We start from the raw sequence: 20,807 nt of genomic DNA, 5'->3' as shown, positions 1-20,807 counted from the left end.
GACCCAAGCCCAACTCCCTCCACCCCCCTCCTCAATACTGCGTTTCACTATCTCCATATTACTCTGCAAAGTACAAATTTGAGCCTGCATTTCTGATAAGAGACGAACGATGCTTTCTTTGTTAAGGCCAGCACGTCCCCTGCCATCCTCCCCACTCCTCTGCAACCCAACCAAACCACCATCCCTCCCACGCATGTCAGAGCTAGAGCCTAGTCTAACAATACCTCGAGCAATGTCCAGGAAGCTCGGTTTCTGTAAAGCTACCAGGCTGCCGCTGGAGTGTTGAGGCAGCGCTGCCGTCGACGCTGGAATAAAAACCTCCATCAACCTCCTCCATCCCGCTCCCTCATGATCCTCAGGAATAAAAATACAGTTCCGACGACCCCCCCTGTTTATATTCCACCAAGGCCATGAATGCTCCTTGAGGATTGGAACATCGTTGAGCTATAAAGCCCCTATCTCCTTCCCGATGAGCTGTGTAGAACTCTCTTTTCCCTAACTTCAAGCAGTCATCCAATGCCTTGATGAACCAGCTTGTTGCAGTTGATCCCAAGTGTAGTTTTTTTACAAACTTCCAACCATGTTCAGTGATAAGCACTCCAAAACCATCTCTCGCCACCACAAAGGACTTAAATTAAATGTTAACAACATTCAGAGCTACCATTTTCCTATCCATGCACTCACAAATCACTCAGTCAATCTCCCCCAAACATCAACACAGTTCAAACTAACGAGCAGAGGATAAGTGTACGGAGAGAAAACATTCAGCCCAAAAAAGTTACTCAAAACTGGCTTACAGATTGGCCTATTTTTCTTCATATCTTATATCTTATATGTTAGCAATTACTTTTCACAATAAATTATTTAAGATGTTAGGAAGATAACTATCATTTTATGTTAATTATTTATGTCATTTTTTATCACTATGGTCATTATATTGTTATCACATGTCACACAGTTCAATCTTCTTCCATATTTAGGTACGTCTTTTTTACTATTCTTTTGTATGTATGAATATTATCTATGGCATATTTTTCATCTTTTTTGACAAAAGTATGTATTATTAATATTTTAAGTTGCTAAGAAGTAAGCTGTAAATTTAAATGATCTCAAGGTGTATTTTAATGAATTACCTTTTAGCAATACAAGTCAATTAAATCAGTAGGATATTTTTTTTTATAAGTGATTAAATCAGTAGGATATTATCTTGTACATTCCCTTTGAACATGAATTGCTTCTCCTTTTAATAAACCTTTTATTACTGACCATTAAAATAGCAATATAAACACCATTATTGAGATTGAAGAGTATTTAATTAAGAGGTTAACATGAAGAAGTTCATTTCATCAAATGTTTAAAAAAAAAAAAAAAAGGAAAACTAGTTCTTTTTCGGTAATGGAACTTATATTAGTATTTTTTTTCTATTTTATCTCATGGTAATGGAACTTATATTAGTATCTTTACGTCTTAGCCTCAAGACCGTTGCCAAGCTCAATATTAAACTCCCAAGTTCTGCTCAATATTGCCAACTTGATTTGCTTTCACAAAGCATAGCAAACTATCAACTTGAAAGGGTACAAAGAAGCATCCATTGACATTGAAATTATAAATCTACCTTCAAATCATGAGCCAATTTCAAACTTTCCTCAAGATCGCCTTTTCTTTGAACCAACTCATTTAAGGAAGAAGAAATGGCTTCATTTTGTTTCTCATCAATTGCCTAAAAAATTAAAAACAAATTCATCAATCCAGCTCACAAAATTCCAAGTACAATAGAGAGAGACGGGGAGAAAACTCAATAAATAATTTCAAAGAGATGAATGCACCATTCGTAAGTCAGAGAGGTTCCTCTCTAGCATATACTTCTCATTCAATAGCTGCATTTCCTGATACCACCAAGAACAAATGCATAACTTCGTGTTATGTGTAGAAGTGTAGTCATTATAAAATAAAAAAGTGTAGAAGTGTAGTAACTGCAACAATAACACAATCAAAGGCCTTTGAAGAAATGCTATACCCTAACATATGCTATAGCAATTTGTTTGTGAAGAAACTGGATCTCCTCTTCCTGCGCTCTGGCTCGCGAATAAAGTTCCTACTTATGAACTTAGTTAGCTTAAAGAAAGATATCGAGCATCATTTTCAGTTCAAAATCAAAATCCATGACGGAAATCTATGCGAGGTAACAGTACCATAGCCTCTTGGTCTTGAAGATGGCTAAAATTGACATCCCCTTTGAAATGACTTGGAGAAAGTTGTGTTTCAATTTTACTCCTATAAAAGAAGGGGAAGAAAGGACAAAGAAACACCAAAGTATCCCAAATCATTAATATACCACAAAACATAATGACTTGCTTCCACCACAAGTACATAATACACAAAGCTCTATGGTGCAGACTACAAGAGGCTTGCAGAAGAGCGAGTTTAGAGACCAAAGAGATCTAGAAATGTGGGCTAAATTTGTTGCAAGTCCCACTTGGGATCCTTCAGACTTGTTTATTATTTTCATATTTGACTTGTATTAATTACCATTAAGCTTTTCTATTGTCAAAGTAGGATATTTTTCAAGAAACTCATTATAGTGCCATGAAATCAAGATACATTTCTGCATGGATACTTGAGGAAGAAAGTAGAAAATTTGTTAAAATGTTCTCACATTCACTAGTGTGACACCCGAGCCATAAATTCCTAAGGTTAGGGCTGGATTTTAGAACCTAGGGCCTCGGGTCTATGGTCTCTTATACCATTGAATGAGTGACTTCAATGCATATAGAGATAATTTTTGGCCCAATCTTGGTAGGAAGCTGCCACAGCCGAAGATGTCAAAAGAAAAACCCTAAAAGAGTTGTCTGTCCTCAAATACCAATAAATCCTAGCGATACTAGGAATCCTAACCTCACTTGGGAACCTCGTCACACAAGGAAACAACCAATAAATGCTGGAAATTAACTCTGCCAACACTTGGGATGTTCTATCATGACTCTAAATCTGTCCTAGAGGGGTTCACAAGACCAAAATCCCACGAAATGTCCAGATCTTGCTGCTGCCAACTTTGGAGAATATTAGGACTCCTAATCTTGGTTGGAAACCAAGAAAAACTGAACCAACCCACACTATATCTTGGTAGAAAACTACCAAAAATAGGGCTTCCAAGAATTAGCTGAACTAGGAATCCAAATCCAACTACGAATCAACGAAACCAAGGATTCACAACCTCTGTAAATAAGGGACAAGATCTGCCTAGAGTCCAAATAGAATTAGGACAAAGCCGCCGCCCCCCCCCCCCCCCCCCCTTTTCCCCGGGCCAAGAAAATCAACTTCAAAAGAAGAAAGTAACCCGCCGTATGAGGGCTGGGCAACAATCAATCCAAGCAAAATGCATAAGGTCAAATCCAGAGTCGCACCCTCTGCTGTCACCTAGCTCTGCCAAATCAATACATAAAGTTGTCTCCATCCAAAATAAGTGTAAAAAAATAACAAACCTGATTGACATATTACCTGTTTACAAAGCCTGTGCTTTGTTTCTGAACTCCATTATCATCATACCCCTGCAAAGTACTGTTACTAGAAGACATTGCAGCCATGGTTTAAGGTCCTCTTTCAGACAACCTCTCATTTCATCATAGCTGATTTTGCCCATCATCACCAGAAAAATCGTGCATTTTAACTCATTTTATCTCCTATCCACATTTCTTTGTCCAAGCAAAATTAAATTTTGCATCATCTGATTCCCACTCCCAAAATGTTGAGAGAAGCTACGACTAACAAGGGACAAATAAGTTATCAGAGATGAAGAAAGAACGAACAAAACAATCGAGCTACTGCTCTACTTTTTCATAGAATCAACTATTGCTTGAACAATGAAAACGGAAAGAAATATCCAGTTTTACTGTCCATATCACCAAATAAGACGACATATGAGATGACATTTAGTCGTTGTTGAATTGCTACTGCTACAAGTATTAGTCTTCGGTTAAAGCAGTATTTGGTGATAACATATGAGATGATTGCGAAACAAACAACCAACACCGACAATGTCTCTAACCATGTCATCCAATCCCAACAGTCTAATAAAAACAACCATCAAATGGTTAAGGGCTAATTTTCAACATAACTACCAAATGAAAAAAATACAAGCACAGTGAGCAAATATTCTCACTTTAAAAAAAAAAAATTAAAAAGATGCCTATAGCAATAATCCAGTACTTGAGGAATGTGAATTCACCTCAATATCAACAGCTAATACAAATTTGAGTTGTTTTCCCAGTTAATTAGAATGAATAAAAATTGCACGGACAGAAAATGACAGAAATGCTCATGTAGCGCAAGATTTCGTATTTTGTGGTGATTGTTACACAATTGGACACCCAACAGCAACAGAAAATTCTAACAAAATGAGTGCTGCATGGTAAAAGGAATTTATGATTAGGCAAAGCTAAATGTATTACCCAATCCACTTTGAAGGGAATTTTAGAGAAAAACAACAGAAGGATACAGGCAGAATTAAACACAGCATTGTACTATCCCAGAGCAGGGGGTAAAAAGTGATGCTCAAAGCAGAAATTTTTTTCTTTCATTTAGTAATTTTAGATTTAATAAAAGCAATCTACTATATGGACAATAAACAAGAGGACAGCAAAATGGTTGGTTTTTTCAAGATTTTACAACTACTGCCTTTTTTTCATTGCAACAGGAACTCTTGAATCTAAGATCTATATTGACTCATTACTCATAACAGAGAGACAGCTTGTCAAAGGAAGAGTATGCATACAGTCAGTCCAGTCTAAGCCAGGTTTGTAATGGAAATTAGGCTGAACCCAGCTCATTTATAAACAGTCTAACGAAACAAAGAAGAGAAAAGGAACACTAACAAGATATTTAAAAACTACAAGAAAACTATACATATATTTAAGAAGCATTCATAATTGCTTAATATTATTCATGTTGAACTTTAACCATAATCGTTCAAAGCTTAAACTAGACCCACCCATGAATTTAAAATAACCCAACTCAGCTCAAAGTTAAAAAGCAGTATAGGAGAACCGGCCACAATGGAACCCTTTTACTTTTAGTAGGCTGTAGATCCAGGTTGGACAACGGCACTCCATGGAAAGATTTTATGTGCATAATACCACCCATAGTCAATGAAAAGTGCAATGCAATTCAAGAGATTATACCTCTTGATAGACATATCACATACAAGCCTCGGAAGACTGCTGGTGGCAGAGCTTTTACCTTTAACACAAGGAAGCTAACGTCTCTCATGTTTGGATTTATTTTCTTGGAATCACAGCATCAACCATTTTTGCAGGATTTTGACAATCAGTGAATTAAGTGGGAAATACGAGACTTTAATCAAACCCACCATTGGGGAAAAAGCAAAGAACTGGCATATAGTGCAACGATATTTGCAATGCAACCCATGGTTTGAGAGAAAGAAGAGTTAAAAATTCCTAATAAAACATAAAAATAAAATAAAAACAATATCTATTAAGAAAGACTTAACAAGGGGTTCATGTAGAAAGGAGAGCAAAAATACAAAACACAAATTACAATAACACAACAACCAAAGCTTCCCATAACAAAAACCCTCTATGTGCACCAAGAATTCGACAATATCGTAAACAAACCACCAGTAAAGAGACTTAAGTTTGGGGAAATTTTCAATTTTAGAACTAGAAACTTAAACCGCATTGATGGAAGGACAGCACTAAGGAATCAACCACGGAGGATGTCAAAAAATGTCACCATCAAAGAGCTCAAGATTTTGGGTTCCCATTTGAAAGGAAATATACAAATCACTCAGACGAGTTACAATACCCATGTCAATTCTGATCAATATTTCTGGAACGTGTCTTCAGGAGAATGGATGATTTTCTGATCTGAAACAATCTATTTTCTACCGGATAACTTTGCTAAGCATCAGGAATTGTCACTTGCTGGCGGATATGTATTCAAGCTTCACATATCTGTACATACTGACTTCCCCCTATTGACTTCTAGAACAGACAAGCATTTCGCAGCACTACAAAAACTAAAAAAATTTGGAGCACATTTCTAGACGTTATGGCATCTTAAATACTTTAACAATACAGACAAAAGAACCCATTTACTAAACATTATTTTTTACTTGTATCCCTCAGGACGAGAAATTTTATGACAGATACTGTCTTGGATATCAGATCCACTTCATTATTTAACCAAATATGCCAAACTTCAAAACAGTATAAACTTGCTTCATAATACATGAACGAATATCAAATTAAAAAAAAAAAAAAAGGTTAGCCAAAGCTTATTAGCAACTGAACAACATAAACTCAAAAAACGTTAAGTACCTACCAAAAAAGTCAGAAAAAAAAAATCCCAAAATAGTTAAGTAAAAGTAATAATCAACTAATAATACAAAAAAGAAAAAGAAAAGAGTAACCTGGAAACATAATATATTATTCCCATGTTAAAGCTATGTTGGGTTGCCGATAAAAATAAAGAAAGACAGGTTCCAAGTTCTGCTTTCTAGTTCTTTCGAAACTTGACAAAAATTCAGCATAATGAAACAAAAATCGACCGTTTTCAGAACTACAAAACAGAAATACAAAGGAGCAGGCACAACAGCCGAAACACATATCATCTACCTAGCTAATGTACCTGTGCAGCTATGCTGTGCTGAATTAGCAGGATAGAGCCTCGAGGTATGAGGGCTCTCTGAAAGGAAACGTCGAAAAAGTGCCCAAGTTGAATGAGGCTTACAGGCAAGGGAAAGGGTGAGAGAGAGATTGAGCGTGAGATATGGCTTTGTTGTTCAAGTCAATTGCTTGTAGGTAGGTCGTTATGATTCTTCTTTCGATTCCACGTATTTGTAGACGCGTGGGAAAATAGGACTTCGAAGAGTGGCAATACGGTATAATAAATTTATGTGGAGGAGGAAAACCATGAATCGTTCTTTTTCTTTTACGAAGGTTGACAAAGTCAAAAATCAAAAAATTATCTAAAAAGGAAGGGAACCGACCCTATGGGTTCTGTTCACGTGGCAAACCTCAAACGACGATTGTGTTGTTGTCGTTGCTGTCACTGTTATTGAAACCTCAACCAGAAAAAAGCCACATTCATTTATCCCTTTGTAGAAAGTTACGAGTATTCCAGCTAATTTCGGTTTAAGAAAGGTCAAAAGATGTTTGTGAATGAGCGATGGCATTTTTACCCAAAGCTGATTATTATTATTTTTTAATCAAACATAACTTTGTATTCATCATAAACCAGTGCTATCAATACATCTATTTTCCTTCTCTATACTTAGTTTAATACAATCTGGTATCTTTTTAAGTTTTATCCATGCTAATTCAGAATCTAAGGGTAAAGCTTCCTTAGTTAGAATGTGAGCTACTTCATTTGATTGTCTATACACAAATTGCACCTTCCAGCTATTTTTACTCTTTAACAGTATCTTTGCATCTTCTATGACATTCCCATAAAAAGAAAGTTCTTTGTCTTCATTTACAGCATTAACAATGGCTTGAGCCTCACCTCTAAAAATTACTCTGCTAAAGTTGAGATCCCTGCACTTTTATTATTCTCCAAAGAGCAAAGCTTTCTGCAACAGCCGCTTGATTAACAACCTTCTTTGACCACAGATGGCAGCCAATGCTTCCTCTTCCTCATCTCTGGTTGTTATCCCTAATCCCATGTTCTTTTCCTTCTGATCTATGGCAGCATCCCAAATGGCCTTCACATAACTCTCCATCAGCTTCTTCCACTTCATATTCCTTATAACTGCAATACTCCATTGATTTTTCATTAACAGTTTTTGAGTCAGCTAGAATTCTTTTAACACTTCCCTTGCAATATTGATAACTTGACAAGACTTTTTAAACTTACCTTCAAAAATAAGCTCATTTATTCTTGTCCACAAATCCCTCGTAACAATGGCTATTTCCTCCATCTAAGACTTGGACAATCTCAACATAAAATTTTCCCATAAAGCCAACTAATCATCTTTTGCAGTTCTCCATTTCTGAACTCTATTCGAAGTATCAAGCCAAACATCATTTGCTGTTGTACTGTCATAGAATATGCGTCACAGTTTCCACCTCCTTTGTACAGATTGGGCATAAAGAATTATCAACTACTTTCTTTAAGAACAAGTTCTTCCTTGTATCTAGATAGTCATTTCTTGCTCTCCATAGGAATAGCTTCGCCTTTTAAGGAATATTCAATTCCCACATGCCTTTCCATCTGCAATCAACTTCTCTTTCTGCTGAGGTTTCCTCTTTGATGACTTTTTTCCTATCCACTTCCACATAATAGGCACTTTTGATTGAAAAGAGCCCCTTTTTAGAAAGACCCCACACAACTTTGTCTTCAACGTCCATTTTACTCAAAGGAATGCTTAAAATCTGCTCAGCTTCCTCCCCATCAAACATTCTTCGTATCAGTTTCTCATTCCATTCCCCACTGTCCAAAATATAAGTTTCCTAACCTTTGCCTCCTTATCCAAAATCGAAACAAGTGACTGTACACAAAAAGTAGCAGAAGACAGCCATTTATAGCCCTATATCTTTTTATTTTTTTCATTCTTCACCCTCCATCTCAACCCCTCTTTTAAGAGTTCTATAGCATTCCAAGTCTCCAAATTAAAGAAGGTCTGAAGCCCAAATTAGCATCCAATATAGATGAAGACCTAAAATATTTTTCTTTATAGATCAAAGCAACTAAGTTGTTGGGATTTTGCAAAAATATCCACCCCTGCTTAGCCAGCAAAGCCACATTAAAACTCTCCACATCTCTGAATCTAAAACCTTCTTTCCCTTTTTGATTCCTCATCTTCTCCCAACAACTCCATTGCACACTGCTATTTTTCTGATAATTACCCCACCAGAACTTAGCAAACATTACATTTAATTCTTTGCAAAGCTTTTTTGATAGCTAAAACACACTTGTGAGGGGAGGGCCCAAGCCCAGGAAGGCCGAACAATGGAACCCGGGCCAAAAGGAGGAAGCTAGAGATCCTGAGCCATGGAATTGAATACCGAGCATGCGGCCCACCCCCGAAGGATCTGAGTCCAAGGAGGCCAAGATATGGAACTCCAGGCCCAAGAGAGGAAGTTGAATACCCGTGGCGAGAGGATCGAGTAATAAGCACAAACCAACTCAGGATGGCCTATTGACACTTAGCTCAAAGATGCCAAGGAGAACGTCCTGGGGCTCGACAAATTTCCAAACCCTATCAAGGCACCAAGCAGGACGTTCGATTGCATGCGGACGACGGCATGTGTCCGGTCACAGATTTGATAGACCCAAGGCATGTCGCAATCAATGTTTGTGTCAGGGGATCCGGCACGCAACGGCACAATCTTGCATACGAATGACTGCTCGCTCATGATCTGACACACTAGCATAGCAAGGAGGTGGCGGCAAGACAGACCTAGCATGGCTGACATGGCACGATCTCCCGCTAGGCCGCGGACTGACACACTGGGGTGACAGGAAAATGAGTGGTGGCAGGTCTGACGCCTGACACACCATGATCTCCCTCAACGGCGGAACCCGGATCTGGTATAAATAAGGGAGAACCCTTCTATAGGAGTCTCTCTCACGATCTAACTGATAACGCATACTCTCATTCTACATTTTCGTGCTTTTCTCCAGAGAATCCTTCGCTGACTTTGGCATTGGAGTGACCCCGAACGTCACCGAAGCCCTTCTTCCTATTTTGTAGGTGGCGCGAGCTTGGACACTGTAGAAGCACTCAGGCTGCGAAACACGACATCAACAATGGCGCCGTTTGTGGGATAATTTTCCATAAAAGCATGTACTTCGCATGCCGACAACAACGCGGTCCCAAGCTACACGAAGGGGAGACAACAAAGAAGAGACGATGGAAGCAAGACTTGCGAGTATGGAGGAGACAGTGAGGAAGTTGACGGAAGAAGCTGGGATGTTATGACAGGAGAATGCGGCCTTCAAGTGCATCAACGAAGGGCAGAAGAAGATAAACGCAAGATGCACATTCAAATATGAGAACTTGGGGATAAATATGTGGAGATGGCTAAAAAGATAGACACGTTACCCACCATAGACCAGCTACTCATTAGCACCGACCTCCCGTACAGCGCAGGAGTCATGGCAGTGTCATTGCCTCCCAAGTTCAAAGTCCCCCAGATGGAAATCTACGACAGGTCCAAAGATCCTCTGGAACACCTAGAGATGTTCAAAGCCCACATGACCCTGCATGGTTTCCCTAGGGAAGTTGCCTGCCAAGCCTTCCCACTTACATTAAAAGGAGCCGCCCGGATATGGTTTGGGTCACTGGGTACAGAGATGGTAGATAGCTTCGAGGAGCTCGCCCGCCTCTTCATGACTCAATTCCTGGCAAGTTGGAAAAGGAGACGCTCAGTAGCTTACCTCCTAACCGTCAAACAACGAGATGGCGAGAACTTGAAGTCATATCTCGCACGATTCAATCGGGAGCGTATGACCACCGACGACCAAGACAAGAGATCATGTTGGCAACTCTCCTAGGGGGAATTTGGCCTCTGAATCCGTTCATGACGGAGATAGCGCGAAAAACCACTACAACGCTAAGGGAATTCATGGACTGGGTGGATGGGTTCATCAACGCTAAAGATATGTTCGAGGCCCTTACTACATCACGGCGGTCCGAGATGGAATGAGCATGTCGGAAGGCGTCAAGTCCACGTGGAAACTGCGACCAAGGGAAGAGGGGAGCGTCGGACACAAAAAGCAAGGGAGAAATGCCAGCTCGACCCCAGGGGGGAGGCCGTGCAGACACAAACCTGGCCATGGAAGGGAACCGAGCCTAAGCCCATGAAAAGAGCATCCCTGAGATGATGAGGGCCGCCCGTACTGTGAGTTCCACATGAATAACTAGCACAACACTCGAGACTGCTACACCCTGAAGAGGATGAGGAAGGAAGACCAACGAAACTGGGCCCACCAGCTAGAAGACCATGTAGACCGGCACGGAGGGAGAAGCACTGGCCCCCGATGAGGCATAAGCCCGAGAAGACAAGGGACAAGGGATGAGGCGCAGAGGAGTCCCCTGATAGAAAACAGGCCACGTAGGGAGATTAGCACGATCACAAGGGGTTATGCGGGAGGGGGCACAACTTCATTGGCTCGAAAAGCACATGCCCGAAAAGCGTGGTATGAGGACGTGTTCACCCCTGAGCGAGTTGCAAACAAGCCCCAACAACACCATGGAGGTCCCACGATAGCCTTCGACTCAAGAGACAAAAAAGGCATCCTCCATCCGCATGACAACGCACTGGTGATAACGATGCAAGTAACAAATTTTCGAACCCAGAGAATCCTGGTAGACAATGGCAGTTCGGCTGACATCTTGTTTTGGGAGGCCTTTGTAAAGATGGGAATCAGCTCGGACCGACTGCGTCCTACTCCAATGCCACTCAAGGACTTCACGGGGGACATCATCCAACTGATGGGAGCCATCACCCTTTCAGGGCTGGCGAGGAAGGCTCCCAAGACTGTGGCCATCATGTCCGACTTCCTAGTCGTCAAGGCACGATCCTCCTACAACGCCATACAGGGGTGCCCCACCTTGAATAGCCTGAGAGCGGTAACATCCACTTACCACCTTAAAATGAAGTTTCCCACCGACTCGGGAGTGGACGAAGTTCGCGGCGAGCAGGTCTTGGCCCGAGAATGCTACGACCGAGAGCTAAGACAAGAGGTCAAACTAGTCGCAGCAGTCGAGACGGAAGGAGAAGTACCAAAGCTAGGTTCGCCCCCGCCCCTGACAGAATGGGATGATGAGATTCATGACGAATAGGCTCTACGGCAAGCAAAGCCCAACCAGCCCTTGGAGCTGGTTGCAATCGACCAGTCAACACAAGAACGGATGGTCCGAATCGGGACTAAGCTAAACCCGAAAATGAAGACGGGCTCATATCGCTTTTGATAAAGCACAGAGATGTGTTCGCTTAGAGCCAATAGGATATGCTAGGGATTGACAACTCCATCATTAAGCATCGGTTTTGCGTTGATTCGGCGGCTCGGAGAGTCAAGCAGAAGCGGCGAAGCTTTAGTGTAGAGAAGTATCAGGCAATCGCCGAGGAGGTGGAACGTCTCCTAACAGTAGGGTTCATCCGGAAAGTCCATTACCCAAAATGGTTATCTAATGTAGTTCTAGTAAAGAAGGCTAACAGGAAGTGGCAGATGTGTGTAGACTTCACCCACCTGAACAAAGCTTGCCCAAAAGATAGTTTCCCTCTACCTCGCATCGACCTAATGGTGGACTCGACGGTGGGGCATCCCCTCCTTAGCTTCATGGATGCCTATTCCGAGTGTAACCAAATTAGGATGAACCTGGACGATGAGGAAAAGACAACATTCGTGACAAACCGAGGCCTTTACTGCTACAAGGCCATGTCGTTCAGCCTTAAAAATGCATGGGCCACCTACCAAAGGCTGGTTAACTAGATGTTCAAACAACAGATCGGTCGGAACATGGAAGTGTACGTAGACGACCTGCTAGTAAAAAGTAAGGAGCCCGAACAACATTTGGTAGACTTGAGAGAAGCATTCTTCGTCCTTTAGCAATACCGGATGAAGCTGAACCAGTTGAAGTGACCGTTCGGAGTAGAAACGGGTAAGTTCTTGGGATTCATGGTCTTCCAGAGAGGGATTGAGGTAAACCCAGAGAAGGTGGAAGCTGTGATAAGGATGCCTTCCCCTCGTAGCAAACCCAGAGAAGGTGGAAGCTGTGATAGGGATGCCCTACCCTCGTAACCTGCACGAGATCTAGGGGCTGGCTGGGCGAGTAGCAGCACTGAACCATTTCATTGCTCGATCAACCGATCGATGCTTACCCTTCTTCAAAGTCTTGAGGAAAGCCCAGGGGTGGGACGAGACCTGCGAAAAAGCCAAACTCAACCCGGGGAAGCCTTGACGGTGTACCTAGCAGTATCACTCCACGCTGTTTCAGCCGTACTTGTCCAAGACTCTAAAGAAGGGCATTCTGCGGCTCGGAAGCAAGGTACCCCAGAACGAAGATGTTAGTATTGGCCTTGGTCGCTACAGCCAATAGACTAAGGCCATATTTCCAGGCCCACCCAATGAAAGTTTTGACCGACCTTCTCCTTAAGAAAGTATTGCAGAAGCCAGATACCTCGGGACGGCTCACGAAGTGGGGAGCTCAACGAGTTCAACATGGAATCCTAGCCTCAGGTTGCAATCAAAGGACAAATGTTGGCAGATTTCATGGCCGAGTTCACCAATTTCCCAGAAGAAGTTCCGAAAGCACCCCAAGGAAAGCCCTGGCAGGTCTATGTCGACAGCTCATCTTGCCGAGCTGGCAGGGGAGTAGAGGTGCAAATTATAACTAAGCAAGGAAATGAGCACAACTATGCAGTTAAGCTAGCCTTCAAAACGACCAACAACGAAGCTAATTATGAAGCACTCTTGGTCGGGATGACAGTGACACGGTTACTAGGAGCTGAAGAAATAAAGGTGAGGGTGGATTCCCAAGTGGTGATTAGCCAGGTGCTAGGGCAATTTGCAACGAAGGGGAAAAAACTGAAGAAGTATCTCCAGTTGGTCTGCAAGGAAAGCGACCGGTTTCGCTATTTCAACATTGATCAAGTGCCAAGAGGAGAGAACCAGAAGGCAGATCGTTTAGCGAGGGGTGTGTCGGGGTAGGAAGAACTCCCCCTTCGAGAACACACAGTGGTCAGGACAGTCGACATCCCTCCATCGGGTTGGAAGTGTTAGTCACGACCCCAGCACCCCCCGAGTGGGCCACAGATATGCAGAAATTCCTGCAGGAAGGGCAGCTTCCTAGCGACTCAGGAGAAGTATGAAAGGTCAAGAAGAGGGCGGCCTGATTCACCATGTTGGAAGGAGTCTTGTATAAGAGAGGTTTCTTTGAGCCACTCCTCAAGTGCCTTTCACTAGACGAAGCCCAATATGTGCTAGTGGAGATTTACGAGGGGATTTACAAAAGCCATCTAGGAGGGAGGGCCCTGCTCCCTCAAAGATGTGGAAGACTTCGCCAAGAAATGCACAAAGTGTCAGAAGCACGGGCAGATTCCGTATTGCCTGGCGGAGGAGCTGACATCAATCACGGCCCCATCGCCCTTCGCCCAGTGGGGCCTAGACTTGATGGGCCCTTTCCCTACAGCAAGAGGATGAGCCAAGTTTGTTATTGTCGCAGTCAATTATTTCACAAAATGGGTTGAAGTTGAGGCCCTCGCAAACATCACCTCCAGGATCATTATGAAATTCCTGTGGAAGTCGGTAATTTGCTGGTTCGACATACCTCACAACTTCATATTGGATAATGGAAAACAATTTGACTGCATGCATTACTGGGAGTGGTGCGCGGAGCTCAAAATTAAAGTGAAATACTCCTCACCTGAACATCCTCAAGCCAATGGATAGGACGAGGCAACTAACAAAACTCTCATTTCCACCCGAAGAGAATTGGGGCCCACAAAGGAGCCTGGGCTGAAGAGCTCCCAAGTGTGTTGTGGGCGTATTGAACCACCGTCCAGACCCCTACTGAGGAGACACCCTTCAGCCTTACCTACGACAGCGAAGCAGTAATCCCCGTAGAAGTTGGACTCCTCACTTTCTGTGTCTAGCATTTCAGCATGGATATTAATGACAAAAGATTAGCCGAGAATTTAGATGTCTTGGAAGAGAGGAGAGAAGAAGCAGTGGTCCAAATAGCAAATAAAAAGCGAAAAGCGGAGCAATACTTTAAAAACGGGTCAGGCCGCACTCTTTCAAGGTGGGCGACCTAGTACTATTGCAAACTGGAGAAACTACCCCAGAAGAGGGAAAGCTGAGACCACGTTGGGAAGGCTCATACGTAGTAAGTGCGAGCAACTGACCCGGTTCCTATTGCCTTAAAGATAACCATGGGCACGAGTTGCCACACTCGTGGAATCACTTGAAGAAGTTTTATGTGTAGAAATACGTTGTGATGCTTTGTACGAACAACCACAAATGAATGAGAACGCCCGGATGTTCATCTCAAGCCTCGTGTTGCTTCTCTTTTGAATAATGTATATATAAACAAAAATGACTCGCTGTGGGGTAGTGGCCCAAGTCTCCAAACTGGGTGCCCACCCCCCATCCAACAAAGATGAGTCCCAGCACTCTCAAGAAGGCGAGCCCCTTGACTCGCTACGGGGTAAGGGCCCAAGTCTCCAAACTGGGTCCTGACCCCTCGTCCAACAAAGACAAGTCCCAGCACTCCCGAGAAGGCGAGCCCCTTGACTCGCTGCCGGGTAAGGGCCCAAGTCTCCAAACTGGGTTCCCACCCCCTGTCTAGCAAAGACGAGTCTCAGCACTAGCAAGAAGGTGAGCCCCTTGACTCACTGGGGGTAAAGGCCCAAGTCTCTGAACTAGGTCCCCACCCCCCGTCCACCAAAGATGAGTCCCAGCACTTGCAAGAAAGCGAGCCCCTTGACTCGTTGCGAGGTAAGGGCCCAAGTCTCCGAATTGAGTCCCGACACCTCGTCCAACAAAGACGAGTCCCAGCACTCACAACAAAGTGAGGTCTCTTGCCTCAAGACTTGGCCCTAATTCCCCACCAGAAATACGCAAAAGAAAAGAGATGAAAGCAAGAAAAAGGAAGACAAAGAAACGCAACGGGAACCAGAAACAAGCTTTCATTCAATTCATTGAAGCATACAAATTACAAGGTGATGTGCCCAAAAAGAAAAGGATGGGTAGGAGTCTCGAGCCTATCATTGGGACGAAGGAGCCGGAGGGGTGCCCGGAGGGAAGGGAGGATACCCGGGCTTTCCAAAATTTTTGATGAAAGCCTGCACCATAGGACCGAGAGGCAGGGACGCTAAAGACAAGGTATGCAAGTCCAGCTCGGGATGCTACAATAGGTGTTGGTGGATCGTCCTGAGGCCATCACTATAGCCTTATGACCAAGCTGCAACCCAGATGGCGTTGGCGTTGGCGTTGGAGTTGGCGTTGGCGTTGGCGTTGGCAATCTGGGATCGGATCTCTTCAGAAAACTTGGCAACATCACCCAAGCGAGACTTCAAGTTGGCGATCTCCATGTTGCAGGACATGAGGTCGTGGTTCTTCGGGATCCCCAACTGCGTGAGCTCACCAATGCGTGCCTTCGCTAGTCGTAGTTGTTCCCTCAAGCTTTGGGCCTCATGAGAGTGCCTGAAGTTCCCGAATAACAGCCTCGAGCGCTGCCCAGCTGCTAAGGCCTAACCACGGCACGGATTCTTCCATCTCCCTTCAGATGGACTTTGTCTCTTCTCGGGACTTCCACAATTCCTCTCGGACCGACTCCAACTGCTCACGAGGGGCACTTAACTCTGCCTCCTAAGCGACCAAGCCCTACTCGGAAGTAATACGAGCCTCTTCTAGCTACTTCCTCTCTGACGTCAAATGGAAGAGGTCCTGGTCGGCATTGCACAAAAGGCATTTGAGCTTCTTCTTATTCTCTTTTTGCCTCGCAGCACCTATCTCCAAATCCTGGTTAAGCTTCTTCATGAGCACCACCTCCTTGATTAGTTCCTTCCACTCAATCTTCAAGTCCTTTATCCTCTGAGCCGCCTACTTCAACTTAAAGTATCCGAAGCGCCCCAAGGAGCCGAGCTCCCAGTTGGTTTCCTCCAACTCTCCCAATTCCTCCCCTATTGTCGCAGCCAATTGGTCTGCAACCTACAAAACCAAAAGGTGTGAAAGGGGGGGTTCTATCAATGATGAAATGAGCAATGAACAAGAAGGAAACAAGGTTGGAAAAGATGAGCATACCTGGGCAAACATGGGTCTCAACATCCTGCCTGCGCTCTCGGTAGCATCAGCCCGAGCATTGTCCAGAGCTGAGGTCGGGGGCTGCGTACGCTCCGTCGAGGATGAGGGACCGGCAACTGCCAGCTGCCAAGAAAAATTAGGGAGGGATCCACAGGTCTGATCACATGGCCCGGGCACAACGGGAGTTGAAGCCCCGGAATCGTCGTCATCACTAAGGTCGAAAACATGGGGAGGATCATCAGTCGGGCACGGAGCTGCAGCAGGAGGGGCTTCGAGAGTCAAACCCTCGCTTTCCTAGCCTCTTGTACTCCCTTCTTCTTCTTCTTGAAATGTGTATCCACCAGGCCCCCCTTTTGACTCGCGATCTCTGAAGGGCTAGGCTCTGCCTGCCCTGCCTGGGTTCCAAAGTCAAGTCACCTTCATTGCCCATTGTATCCCCGTGAGCATTTCTCTGAGCAGAGGCTCCGGAGGGACTCGACAGAGGGGTTGTCTCGCTGTCCCCAAGAACAGAGGCTCTGGAAGGGCTCCACTCTTCCTCCTGAGACCTAGAAACCGGGGTCATCTCGCCTCCCTCGTCCTCAGTTTCTCTTTGAGTTGAGTCTCGAGAAGGTGGCTGCTCCGCATCTCAGAGCCCAGTCGATGAACCTGCCTGTGGGAACCTGACGACAATCTCCTCCTGAAGAGTATCCTCAAAGGAGGTGAAGGTTGCGAATGAACTAGGCTAATGAGAATAAGGGTGTGCCAGGGAGGCGAAAAAAGCCGCCTGAAGATCGCAAGCTTCCAATTCTTCTGCAAAAGGAAGCAACAGGTCTTGGAAGGATTCGGCAGGTCGAGAACTGGTTGAAGTAGAAGGGCCGGCAGTAGGACCAAAACCACTAAGGAATGATGTCATTGTTCCCCATGACGAGGGAACTAGAATCTCCACACGAACGGGCTCCTGGCCATGAGGCGATCGAGAACGGCTTCCAGACTCTCCGACCCGACCACCAGAAGGAGTAGAGCTCCCGGCGTCACTGCTCAGGGGGGAGAATCATGGCGTACCCTTGGTTGCTTGGCCCGGCTGCTAGAAGGACACACGGTGCGTTTTCGGTGAGAGGGGCGGGTCTCAGGGAGGCTCGTTAGATAGGATCACGTTAGTCACTCTCAGCTGAAAGGGGACACCCCCAACACGCCTAAATGGGGAACTCTTTGTGGGCAGCTTCCCCTTCGGAATATTCCCAGTCTGGTCCAGACTCGAAGAAGAACTTGCAGGACCACTCCTTTATGCTAGAGTGACGCTGCTCGAGCGAAGCTATATTTCAGCCCTACGGTCGGGCCTATAAACTGACAATGTTGCCCGGGCAGTAGACAAGCTGATATGCATAAAAGAATTCCCGTGGCGTTAGGTCTGGGTGCTCTTCAGGGGTCTTGCTTAGTACCATCCGATAGATGATACAACTGGAAATACGAGGCGCCATGCTTTAGGATGGAGTTGCGATGGGTCCAATCCAAGATAATACAAGACTTCTCGAACCGGGTGGTAGAACGGGAGACGAAGACCGTTGGTGAACATTAACTGGAAGAGAGCCACCCTCGTTGAGATGCCATTGCGGTTCACCGCATGCTCACTCCGAGGCATCTCCAGCACCACGGAAGGAGCAATCCTGTACTTGGTGTGAAATGCCCTAAGGTCAGCTTCGGTGACAGAAGATACCCAGCGTTTCCCCCCGAAGTAAGAAGGAGTGACATCGACGGGAGCCATCGTAATAATAAGACGCAGTGGGAAAGTGGTGAATGAAGAAAGGGGAAGAAAGGAGAACACGATGGTTTACGGAGGAACTGTAGTCCAAGAGAAAGTGGAGAAGGAAGAAACGACAGAGAAAATGGGGAGCTGTCGAGGAAGAGGAGATGGAAGAGGAAGAATAAAAGAAGGACCGCCTTAAAAAGGGGAGAAAAGTTATAGGAGGGGGGCTCGAGAAGCGAAGTGACGCTGAGGGAGGTGATGTCGACAAACACCACGCAACACCAGCAACCGAAACGACGGCACGAGTAGCAACCGTCGAGACAGAAGAGTGGGCAGCATGCACCAATAAGGCACCGGAGCGCAGAAAGGAGCAGCCGACACGTCCCATCAGTCTTCGAGAAATGTGACAAACATAGGAAACGAGGAGATGAATTTATTGAGCAAGCGAGTGGCCTCGGGAAACCCAATCAGTAGGAATCAAATCGACAGAAACTGAAGGGGAGGCCTCAAGAAACTTGAAGCAACGAAAACTGAACGAGCGGAGCCGTAATGGAGGAGTTTTGAATTCCCACCTCGTGACCATGATAGGAATTCGTAGGGTACTGTGAGAGAAGGGCCCAAGCCCAGGATGGCTGAACCATGGAACCTAGGCTGCAAGGAGGAAGCTAGAGATCCTAGGCCATGGAATTAAATACCGAGCACGCGGCCCACCCCCGAAGGGCCTGAGTCTAAGGAGGCCAAGATATGGAACTTCAGGCCCAAGAGAGGAAGTTGAAAACCTGGGGCGAGAGGATTGGGTAACAAGCGCAAACCAACGCAAGATGGCACGCCAAGCTCAAAGATGCCAAGGAGAATGTCCCGGGGCTCGGCAAATTGACAAACCCTATCAAAGGCACCAGGCAAGACGTCTGATTGCATGTGGATGGCGGCACGTGCTCGATCACAGATTCGATAGACCCAAGGCATGCCACAATCAAAGCCTAGGTTAGGGGATCCGGCACGCAACGACACATCCCGTGTTAGGGGATCCGGCTCACCCACGATTTGACATACTGGCATAGTAGGGAGGTGGCGACAGGATAGACCTAGCACGGCTGACACGACATGATCTCCAGCAAGGCCGCAGACTGTGTAACACCCTGCTCCTTCCTCCTGACGTACGTTCTTTCTTTCTGACGTACGCTTATTCTTTCTGACGTAAGCAAATTCCAAGGATGAGATTATGCAACAATCTGCCCTTTCTCTCTAACGATTGTGAGCCTCGTTATGCGTGCCAGGCCTCAATAGTTTCTTTTTAAAGATACTATGTGATTTTTAAAGTACGCCCAGTGTTTTAAATGTGCTGAAAATATTTATATGAGGTATTTCTAGTGTGATTGAACTAATCTTGATTTTAAATAAGACAATTATAATATTTTTGAAGAGCTTAAAAAATATTATAATTGTCGGAAATCATTTTAATGTTATTATTAAAATGATTTCAGTTATTTAAAATATTATGTGATTTAAATTATGTTTAAAACTCTAATTAAATTAAATGATTTTATTCTTTAAAGATATTAAACAAGACTTCATCATTTTATTAATGATGAAGCAATATTATTTTATAGACTAAAGTTAGTTTAAATAATATTCTACCTTAATTCCTCTTAGTGCTTTTAATTAAATCAATGTTTACGTATTTTCAAATCAGTGTTTGAGATCCGTTGTTAGATCGTTGCGTAGATCTCCCTCACTTTCCCCTCATCTCTCTCTCTCTCTTCCCTCTCTCCTTCGACTTGCACTGCACGGCACCCTCTCTCACCCGATTCCTCCACTGCCCAGCCTGGCGCCGCCGTGCGCCGGTGAGCCTCATTGCCCCTTCCACAGGCACCACCTCACTCCGGCGAGTTCCCCTTACACCGGTCTCCCTATCTCACGCTCTCTCTTCCTCTCTCTCTCGACAGTGCACAACCCGAATGGGCTTGATATTGCTGTGCCGTCGTGCGCCGTCCTCCAGCACCACCACCTCCACTGTAGCCTCCCCTCCCACCGGCCATCCTCCTCCAGCGAGCTCAGCCTCCATCTCCCTGCCGTTTTCCCCCACGAAGTCCACCTCTCTCTTACAAGGGTTCTCCCCATCCACCACTGTACGCCGCCACCCACGGTGTGTGACCACCCTCTTCGGCATCCTCAGGCCACAACCAGCCCATCCCAACCACCCATGGCCCCGATCTGCCACCCATGTATGCACACTCTCCCTCATTCTCTCTCATGGCATCTCTCCCTCTCACACGGCCATTCCTCTCTCCACCACCGTGGACCACCGTGCCAC

At 44.8% G+C, this 20,807-nt stretch overlaps 2 protein-coding genes across 7 annotated transcripts in view; one reads left to right on the top strand and one right to left on the bottom strand.

Moving 5' to 3' along the window:
* LOC121246629 overlaps positions 1-6,855 on the bottom strand; it is a 44,665-nt gene extending 37,810 nt beyond the window's left edge. Inside the window, exons 1-6 of one of the 6 annotated variants that reach the window (XM_041144837.1) lie at positions 6,646-6,855; positions 3,499-3,761; positions 2,193-2,274; positions 2,018-2,095; positions 1,827-1,886; positions 1,616-1,720 (exon numbers count right to left, since the gene is read on the bottom strand). In XM_041144837.1, the coding sequence (XP_041000771.1) occupies positions 1,616-1,720; positions 1,827-1,886; positions 2,018-2,095; positions 2,193-2,274; positions 3,499-3,584 (411 nt within the window). In that variant the 5' untranslated portion in view covers positions 3,585-3,761; positions 6,646-6,855. Of the gene's footprint in view, positions 1-1,615; positions 1,721-1,826; positions 1,887-2,017; positions 2,096-2,192; positions 2,275-3,498; positions 3,762-5,820; positions 6,001-6,645 lie in introns of those variants that run through there. The other 5 variants (XM_041144838.1, XM_041144834.1, XM_041144835.1 and 2 more) reach the window with 5 other exon arrangements.
* A 4,438-nt stretch (positions 6,856-11,293) lies between these two features.
* LOC121247324 lies at positions 11,294-11,806 on the top strand. Its single transcript, XM_041145692.1, has one exon. The coding sequence runs from the start codon at positions 11,294-11,296 to the stop codon at positions 11,804-11,806; it is 513 nt and encodes a 170-aa protein (XP_041001626.1).
* Positions 11,807-20,807: the final 9,001 nt, after the last annotated feature.

The sequence above is a fragment of the Juglans microcarpa x Juglans regia genome, chromosome 1S, assembly GCF_004785595.1.
Source record: "Juglans microcarpa x Juglans regia isolate MS1-56 chromosome 1S, Jm3101_v1.0, whole genome shotgun sequence".
Taxonomy (NCBI): Eukaryota; Viridiplantae; Streptophyta; class Magnoliopsida; order Fagales; family Juglandaceae; genus Juglans; species Juglans microcarpa x Juglans regia.
This window is presented reverse-complemented; position numbering and strand designations above follow the sequence as displayed.